We start from the raw sequence: 10619 nt of genomic DNA on the forward strand, positions 1-10619 counted from the left end.
ATACGGTGACCTAAGCACACGCAGCTTTAGTGTATGCTATATCGCTCACACATCGAGAAAAACAAGAGAATCAGATGCCATTAACATATTTATCTTTCTTGATGTTTATCACCCTGCTGCCTTCTTATCAAAAGCCAACTATACCCTTAAAAATATTAAAAGACTAATACCCTGCAATACCTGCGTTTTGAACGGATGGCGGTACATGCTATGAAGCGATGTCAAAATAACGAACCTGCATTTTTTTTCACGTGCTCTCATCATCCCCTCATTAAGTCCCATTATGAAGACGAATAAGAGAAAGAAATGATAGCTGGTCTCTACTGCGCCTGCGCTTGTTTCGCTTACGTTGGCACAGACGTACCTAGTAGCGCGGCGGACAAAAGCCACGCGAAACCAGTGCCAGGCTTGTCATGCTCGCATGAAATGTGTTTGTCTCATTTCTGCTAGCAACATTAGCGTGGTGTACCAGCACGTTTGTTTCTCTGGAAACCAGCTCGTCGCTATGCACACTTAAGTTGTATATTTGTATTTAATAGTAGGCTTCGAGTACGCCCCACACCATTCGCACTCACGATCGGGACAGAGACGGTTACCATCTCCACGACCGCGGAGTTCCACGATTCATTTTTCAGCTGTGTTTCGTGTTGGTGGGATCTCGTCCGAAACTTTTGTGTTTTAAATGATGGGAGAGTAATGTTCCTCCACGCATATAGCAGCTGGAATTCTAATTCGGAGTGGACGGCTTCTTTACATTTGGTTAACATGAATCATTGATAAGGAACTGGTGCTCCTCTTCCGTGTAATTGGCTTCTTGGTTCAGCTTCGTGTTCGTTGCTCCAGTGATGTGCAAACTCCTGACTCTCTATCCGCTGTCCACACCGCTTGAGCACTTCGTCGAACTGTATCACTACAAGTTTACACCAAGGGGTGAGAAAAGTCCGGTTGCAGAAACAAAGACTTCAAGTAGGTTCAGACAACCTTGCCAGAATAACAGCTAAGAATTATCTGTCATTAGACTTGTCGACAATCTTAAACTGACGCCATGAACAACACGACAATTATGCCGTCGTCCGCCGCCGCAAAGAGTGTGGAGCTGGCAGGTCCCATTCAATTCACTTTCCTTGCCGTCGTCTATATTCTCATCGCTATCATCGGCATCGCCGGGAATTCGCTGGTCATAGCCGCTGTCGCACTCTGCCGAAAGCTCCAAACACCGACGAACGTGTTCGTCGTTAGCCTGGCGGTGACGGACCTGCTCTCCTGCATCACGCTGCCGTTCCAAGCGGCGATGTTCCTCAGCACCGAGGATTCGCGTCTCCCTGAGGGATTATGTGCATTCATCGGAGCAGTCAGTATTATATGCCTTGTAGGAAGCATCGTCACACTAGCTCTCATCGCATTCAACAGGTGTTTCCTAATCACCCAGACGAGGAAAACGTACTCATGGCTTTATACAACCAAGATGCTCTTTCTGATGACAGCCATGGCATGGCTGTATCCGACGTTGGTCCTTGTAGTACCACAGGTCTCTGGCATTGGGCAGCTGGGTTATTCTCCCTCCTACAAAGCTTGCCTGTGGAACGAAATGCATCCCTTAGCCTACGTCAGTGACATCCTCGTAGCCATCACATTTTTCTTCACATTTCTGATCATAATAGTTTGTTACATTAAAATCTGGGTATACATCCGTCGCCATGTACGCAGGCTTCGCACACACAGCTCCATCAAATCCAACAACACGGAGCCCAGCCACTTGGAAGATCTGAGCAGCACCCAGGAGCAGCATACAGACACCCAGGTTGGCAGCAGTCCTCATGGCCAGGGTGTTCCCAACGGCAGTACGGTGGACAAAAAGCGCCGTCCGAGGTCAGTGAGTACGCGAGAGATTGAGATCACCAAAAACCTCTTCTACGTCGTCTGCGCCTTCTTCCTGTGCATCATTCCCTACGCCATCACGCTGACATTGCCCAGCGACCCCATCCTCGATTTGCTCGTTCTCTACGCCAGCGTTCCCCTCATGTTCAATGGATGCGTGAATCCCATGATATACGCCTACAAGCACCCAACGATGAAGGTGGTATTCAGATACATTGTCACGTGCAGAGTAGGCGAGATACCCAAACCGTCGAAATGTCTTCGCCGAGTGCTGAGTGCCAATCAGGGTCCTTCGGGGCTGGGACCGCGTATCAACGGAATGAACGATCTGCGGAACTCCCAACCCCCTAGTCGTGCAACCCCACCGGTCGATCACTTGAAAAGAGATTATCCGCGGACAGATAGCTGTGCATAAAAATTATTTTACTGACATTACAAAACATTTAATTCATACTCAGTAGAATCGTCAAAACGATTTATAAGTACTGCAAACGTGGAAGACTTGTTGGTGTCCGTGGTATCCGCACAATGATGAAACAGGATTATATTTTACATGCTATAATGTCTGTAGGTTTTGAAGACATAATGACCTGTGGTGGATCTAGGATGTTCGAGGCCAATATCATTCATTGTTAATAAGTCCGCCAAAAGTACGTCGAGCACTGCTAACGTGCATATTGCATTTGGTGCGAATGTGTATGTGTGTCAGTGTGTGTGTCAGTGTGTGTGTCAGTATCAGTGTTTGGTCAGGCTACCATCTCAATATGTCCATCACAACGTGTGATGAATGTTTGAAACGAAGACTATAATTTATTTATTTTATCAGAATTGTGAAAAAGATCAGTTAACTAATAATGAGCTGTCGATAGACCACAAAGATTTTGTTTTGGGAGAGGAAGAATATTCTATCGATGAATGGTGTCGAGGAAAGTGTATCTGAAAGTTAAACAACGTGGCAAGCGCTCCATTGTCAAACATGGAGTTGCTTCTCTGCCTGAAGATTCTACTTTCGTTAAAATGATTTTCATTTTCTGCATGATCTGCATGGTCTTGGCGAGCTTCCAACGAGAACTCGCGTTCGATGAAAGGACGGATGTTTATGCAAGGATCATATGCGACGGTCAGGGAAATCCAGATTTCGAAAAAACAGAACAGAAATATAAGCTGTACAAAGACTTGGCTACTTTTTCTACACGCCTTACATGCCTTAGTCCATTGTATGTCAGATGCTTTCTCAATTTCTCTGATAGTGAACTCTTTTCTCAATGTAAGTCATTGTCTGGCTACTCAATGGCAAGAGTTAACTTAAGTCATTTTGTGTAAGATTTTACCATGGCTTTCATGTCCTCTCATAAACATTATTACTTCTTGTGTGACACCTGATATTATGCTGTAGGGAGTTATCTCTCTTGAAAAAAAAAAATCGTTTCTCGAAGGAATAGTAACATTCACTTCCGGGTTCTTCCAAAACAAGTGCAATTCTCCCCAGCAGCTGTTCTGTTTCGATTTTTATCAAAGACATGCATTCTTTAATGGCCTGTTTTTCGTTGGAACACTATTCCATTTTCTGTGGAGACGGCAGAGAATAGATCTTTGTCACTTCGTTTTGATAGGAAATCGACATTTTAATCAAGGCATCATGTTTTAAGTAGAATTACTTCATTGGTGATGTATAGTCACAAGACCGGCAAAACTCAACGACTGAAATTGTTATTTTTAAATCATATTCATTAATTTCACATCGAATGGACAGTGGGCAGCCTAGGTTGTAGGTAAGCGCTCTTCAAATTACTAAGGGCAGTGGTTGCTCATGGAATGTTTTAGCACTGATCAATCTGAGAATTCCTGGGATTGTATCCGTACTAATATTGTGTTCACTCTTTCCTATACCATGCAGTTCATGGGCAATAGAACTCGGTACAACATCTATGCATTGTAATGTACGCCATTCTTTGGAAACGCTCGAAACCCTCCCCAAATGACTGCTGAATGCCAAAAGTGTAGCATTTGATTTTTCACGTAGGAACAAACTTATGGAAAATCCAGATTTTAGGGAATGCCTAAACGTTGTTTGCTGCTTTTTCCATATACGGCCGATGGGGGCGTTTTTAACGTTTGAAGCGATTTTGCTTGGAACTTTGCACAGGGCAGTACACAGCAGGGGACCGCATGGGAATTTAAACCTCCCTCCCGCCCGCAAATGTTCGGAGTATTTTGTTAGGGGTTTTCTGGGGCAAGTATTACACCCATTAAGGTGTAAGATAGAAATGGGTCAAGACTTGAACTTTGAATAGTAGAGATGTATCTTTTTAAAGATATTATGCAGGTGAAATTTAGGATAGGCCCTATATGGGGGCATGTACCTTATAGCCCCTCTATTCACATGTGCAATGGTTTAACATTTAAACACGGACTTCCAATCTTGGTACTTTTTGAATGCCGGTCGTGGAGAAATATGTTTATCTTTTTGTTAACGTCATTCTGATTAAATATGTGGAGGCGATAAGGTTCCACGAATGAGCGATCAACGTGAAAGAAAAACTTTGTAGACAAAAAAAAAAGCAATAGTGTGAACAAATCGACCTTCTGTCAGGGATATTGGCAATCTTGTTTGAACAGCTACGGTACTGGTCTGCTTCCGAGCAATCCTGTTGAAATGTGGGACGTGTTCCGGTAGCTGTCCTCGGGCTGTTGGTAAACTGTGACGTAGGCCAGAGTGTAACACAATCATTTCAAAACCCGATTAACCTCGGGTTAAATTTCTCTTCCTGTTTGTTCATGTACATACACGCTCCAAGCGATTTCTACTGCAATTACTGATGTACATATTTATTAAAGTTTACTTGGTGGTCAAGTGCACGGAACTTTTGCGCAAATGCTTTTATTACGTTGTTATGGAAACACTGTTCTTTCAGTACATATTGTCATGGCTACAACCCTAACAGATACGAACAATCAAAGAAAAAAACAAACAAGAAATTAATTTTCATTCATTATCTCGTATCCATTGATAGTTCATTGCTACTTTCAACTGCACACGCTCTGCACACCCAAACACACTCATGGACTGAACAAGCTATTAGTACTCAGCAAAAATGAGTGAATGATTTGATCGATTAACTATCAAACGAAATAATATCGTAAGATTATTTGATTACTCGTACGTGTATCAAACAAAAAGATGTATTATGTATGTATTTGTGTTTCTCTATATATATGTATATATATATATATATATATATATATATATATATGAATTTGCGCGTGTGTGTGTGCGTGCACGTATAAGACTTTCGTTTCTCTCTCTCTCTCTCTCTATAGATATATATATATATATATATATATATGTATATATATAATACATATACATATATATATACATATATATATATGTATGTATGTATATACTGTATACGGCAAAGTTTTGTAGTTGATCGAGTGTGACCTTGTTTGTTTCTTATTTATTAACACTTTTGTTTTGACCTTTACAACCTCGCATTCCTCACAACCTCAGAGTCTTGTTGGTTTTTTTTAACCTTAGCATAAACCCAAAATGAACTAAAAAAAAAACAAACTTTTTGTTTTCGTACCTCATATTTTGCATTCTGCAGTAAGTGGGGTTTTTAACAGCCTTCACTGACTTTTGCACGCGATGTTCGTGCATGGTTTAGCAACGGATAAACAAAGAGATTGGGAAAGAAAAAAACAACATAATGATATCTTGTGTAATCACGCAATAGGTGAAAAAAGTAGGTCAGCTGACACAAATAACTTTCTGGGTATTTTTTTAACAAAATAAAAAAAAACCACTTGTCATGTGTGATCTTGCAAAGGGTCGAAAAATTAGGTCAACTGCCACAAACATCTTTTTGTTCTTACTAAATACGGGCCGACAAGCAATCAGATTTCTCTATTTCATACACCGTTTCATCGAAAAGACCCCCCCCCCCCCCAAAGGAAAAAGAAAAATGCCACAATACAGGCTTGCGTGGCATGACCACATTAGGAGTCTGCTTTTTATATATACCGCAAACTAAAAACAAATCCAAAATAGCAAAGAAAAAAAAATCATCTTAGAATGAGATATTGAAATCAAAGACGAGGAAATGAATGTCATTTTATTATTTTAGATATCTCAGAATTTGGTAATTAGGCAGGAATGTAGGGCCTTCTCTTTGAATATTTCTTTAAATGTATGAGTTGTTTCAGAGCATCCAATATAGTTTTAAAATACGAAATCCTAGTAATCATTAAATGCATTTAACCTCGAATTAACTGATATGATAATCCAGTGGCGGATCCAGGGAGGACCGTAACCGGCGCACGCCTCCCCCCCCCCTTATTTTTTTTTTTTTGTTGAAACAAAAGAAATAGAAAGAAAAAAAATGGGGGAGGGGTGCGTGCGCCCCCTCCCTTTTATTTTGTAAACGCGCCCCCTCTTTACGGAATTCCTGGATCCGCCCCTGTAATCAGTCTTTTATCATCATCCATCAAAAAGGTATCTACCGTATATATATATATATATATATATATATATATATATATTATAAGTATGTATTACATGTTAATATAACATATTATATATATATATATACACACATATATATACATACATACAAACATACATATAATAGTCAAATCTAAGGCCCAATGCCATGATCAAATAAACACATAAAACTGATAGAGCGGATTCGCCAGACCTGATGGATAAGATAACTGTTACATTTTCAGACAAGCTCTCTCCATAACGAATCATCTGGTATCACCATTTACGTTTAGAGAAACGGATTTCACATACGATAGGAAAAAAAAAAATCTGCAAACACAAATATACAAAAAGGAAAAACCCACTAAGACAATGATACCATATTGTCGTTTATATTTCTATGCATGGAGTGTTAGATTCATCTGGTGTTCAGCTTTCCATGATAATGTGTATGACAATTGCGTCTATTTGGATATTCTTCTTTTACACTGGTTTGCGGCGTGCGACGTCCACTCACTTGATAACGTCGATACAGGTCCATTAACACACGATATTCCGAGTTATCAACAATCAATTTGTACGATAGGACACGAAAACCAGTGATCCTTCCCTTTGTGAGTGAAGGAAACGAGAAGAATTGTTTTATTGTCAATCCCAGGATGCAACTCACCACTCTAGGTCTTTAATCTAGGACCCCGCGATCATTGTTGCACTCTAGGTTTGAAATTTTGAGTGCTTGATGATTTTTTTAAATATTTTTTTACCACAAATGAACGGTGACACATACATAAATTTTGTACCGTGATTCATAATCAGCTATCTAAGGTGTGTGTGCGTGGGCTGTTTTCAGGGTACGTAATTATTCGTGTTTGGGTTATGTTGGAGAAATATCACGTCGCCTACTCGTAAAAGCGTGAATATTATTGTGCCGTGCTGGCTTTCAAAAGCAAGCAAAACCAAAAACAAACATGGAATGTCGACGCTATGGCCCGCACATGAGAAAGTTTGTTCCTTTGGAAGAATGCGCCACCCCGATGTGATTGCGTGAATAATGGTTCCAGACCCCCCCCCCCCCCCCTCCCAGGTAGCAATTTGACGTTGATTAAACATTTACTAGAGAACGCTACGTTAGGGTTTGTTTGCTCAATACTTTTACGTTACTTTAACATTTACACAAATTATACGTTTACATGATGAACAAAATTAAACGTTGTTCCAACGAAAAAAACGTAGCGTTATAGCAACGTAAGTTTGCAGTGATTTCATGTTAGTCTTTTAAACACATCGAAATATACTTCATTTAACGTCAGTCTGCTGTAGGTTACATTAACAGCTTTTGTATAACGTTAGCACTAGGTTTGTTCTTCCAGGGATTAACCACATAATAACGTTTATTTAACATTATAATAATGTCAGCTAACTTTCTTACACCCTTTAAAATATGATTGCAATTTATAACGACGACCAACAAGGTAATGAGAGAGATAATTTACGCTAGAGATGAATGCAAGGTCATATATCAGTTAAGTGACACTATAATTCTGCCGTACCTAACTATCTCTATAGTCCTATCATATAAAAGCGTAAACCTATACTTACATATCCTAGCTACAAACTACATATCACATTTACTTTTATGAAGGGACGTAGTTGCAGTCATTTCAAAAACCTGGTTACTACCCAGATCACACTTTAAAATTTGAAATCCATCTTTATAACACAAGATCAAATTGTGAAAAGGATAACAATAATGTAGAAGAAAAACAATTCTTACACCCTTTAAAACTTAATCGCAGCATATATGCTTAAAGTATGAATGCATTCTTTTTATTTCCACTACTTCTCAAATTTGATATCGTGAATATTCATGATCAATTAGACAGTGCCAGAGGAAATCAGCTATAACTTTACTACGACGTTATTCTTTTAATCATGCATTCAAAGACCAAAGTTAATCTAAATGTATACCATTATACACTGTACTCTGTACAACGTTTGTTTTTCAACGGTTGATATTGGCAACAAACTACTAGTATAGTCAATATAATACATCGTTACATTAGGTTCGTCTTTTAACCGCTAACTTAGGCACCCAAACTAACCAAAGTGTTTCGTCATTATTTGTCTTTAACCATAGCTAATCAAAATATTACGTTACTACAACGTATTTCTTTTAACCATTTACTTATGCACCAAACAGTGTCAGAGCTAATCAGACTGTAGCACCATTAATATAAACATACGACGTTGGTATTTTACCCATTCATTGAAGCACTAAAGTCAGCCTACGTGTAACGCTGCAACAAAATTTGCTTCTTAACTGTTACCTGAAGGTCAAAAATAAACCAAAGTATACGTAAGTTATATACAACGTTTGGTCTCAGGGTTAGCCAAACTGTAATGTTACTGTGAAGTTGGTCGTTTAAAGGTTTATCAAAGCACCAAAATCAACCCAATCGCTGCAACGGTTGCTTATAAACTGCTAACCAACAAATGAAATCTTTTAAATCTTATCTGAAGTTCCCAAGTTAACCAAATATAACCTAACTGCAACGTTGGTGTCTTAACCAATAGTTTTTTCACCAGACAGTGCCAGAGCTGTAACCATACTGTAATGTTTACTGCGATGTTGGTCTTAAAACCATTCATTAAAACACCAAAGTTAATCTAAATGTAACGTTACTGCAACGTTTACCTTTAAATTCAACTTATAAGCACCAACTTATAAGCACCAAAGCTAACCAGCATAATGTTGATATAACGTTTGCCTTAAACTTGAGCACTAAACAGTGTCAGAGCTAACAAAACTGTTACTAAGTTGGACCTTTTCCTATCCATTCAGCCCACATGTAACGTTACTGGAGCGTTTGCCGTTTAACTGCAACTCATGCGCCAAATCTGACCAGCACAAAATATTACAATAACGTTGGTCTTTTAACGCTTAACTGAAGCTCCTAAGTTGACCAATATATAACGTTACTACTACTTTAGTATTTTAACCAATAATCTATAAAGCACCAGATAGTCAACCAAAGTTGACTTAACTGTAACGTTTCTTCAACGTTGGTCCTTTAACCGTTCAATAAAGCACAAAAAATGTAACCTACATGAAACGTTACTGTAACGTTTGCCTTCTTAACCCTTCAATTTAAGTGTCACAGCTAACCAAAATGTAACGTTACTACAACGTTGTGAGGACAATGGTAGCCAAAAATCAACCACGACAACCATATTTTAAAGTTAGAAGTTAGAGTACATTCGTTCATCATCTGTGAATTGACCAAAAAAAAAAAAAATCTAAATTATGCTGGTCAGTATAAAAGTACCACTTGAATGACCTTTATTCCAATAATGTTGGGTAGTACACAACACAGATCAACCAACACAACACATACCATCATCCTCGACAAACAAGACTCACATAATTACTAATTGTACCTACAAATATAACAATAAAAAATAGTAAATATTAACAATGTACAAACAAATATATAAAGAAACAAAATTTCCCATGAGGCCCCTTAAAAGACGCAGGCACAGAAACTTCAGATTCAACCTCACCCCTCCCCCATAAAAAGAAAAAAGAAAAAAAGAATGACATCTACATACCAATATGTCTATTTCGTTTCTCGTTTCTTCATCTCCAACTCTATTCGCATCGCCATGTGTGTCGACATTAAATATGCATTTACAATGACGTCTGTTATGTAAATTTGCTGTAAAAGTGTGTTTTCATGTCTTTTTCGGACATGTACATACGTCAGTGATATCATTGGGGAGCTTGACAGATATTTCAACTCAAGAAAAGACTATCATCCCATCTGTGTGCCCAAACAAGCACCTCCAACGATGTCATGTCAACCCTGACAGATGTACAACACCGGACTAATAAGCAATCCGAAAGACCGTTCTTAAATCATGATATAAAACATTTCTACAGAAAGCCATCCTTACATATCGTTTATTCTCATTCCTGTAGAATCGAAAAAAAAAACCACACATTTTTTGCTTCCTCCCTCTTCTCCCTGCACCCCTTTCTCCCTGTTTTGACGATTTCCTAAAGGAAACTTTGGTACGATTTCGATTGGGAAAACACTTATTTGTTCCTGTCAGACTGCGAAAACCAGTATGGGTTAACACCCGGCTTAATCATCATCAAGCATTGCAAAAATAACATACATGACGCCGTAGATTATTTTGTTCTGTTAGCGAGCTAGTCTGATTACAAACGAAACGGAATGAAGGGAAAGAGAAA

At 38.9% G+C, this 10619-nt stretch overlaps 1 protein-coding gene across 1 annotated transcript; it reads left to right on the top strand.

Moving 5' to 3' along the window:
- The first annotated feature begins 582 nt into the window (after nucleotides 1–582).
- LOC139723310 (G-protein coupled receptor moody-like) lies at nucleotides 583–2293 on the top strand. Its single transcript, XM_071634569.1, has one exon. It carries the CDS (start codon nucleotides 1046–1048, stop codon nucleotides 2291–2293), a length of 1248 nt encoding a protein of 415 aa, XP_071490670.1. The 5' UTR covers nucleotides 583–1045.
- Nucleotides 2294–10619: the final 8326 nt, after the last annotated feature.

Source organism: Diadema antillarum, unplaced genomic scaffold, assembly GCF_040938485.1.
Source record: "Diadema antillarum isolate AM-2024a unplaced genomic scaffold, OU_Dant_1.0 scf00000185, whole genome shotgun sequence".
NCBI classification, from domain to species: Eukaryota; Metazoa; Echinodermata; class Echinoidea; order Diadematoida; family Diadematidae; genus Diadema; species Diadema antillarum.

Coding starts and splice junctions, on each gene's coding strand:
- LOC139723310 (XM_071634569.1), top strand. CDS start 1,046: ATGAACAACACGACAATTATGCCGTCGTCCGCCGCCGCAAAGAGTGTG.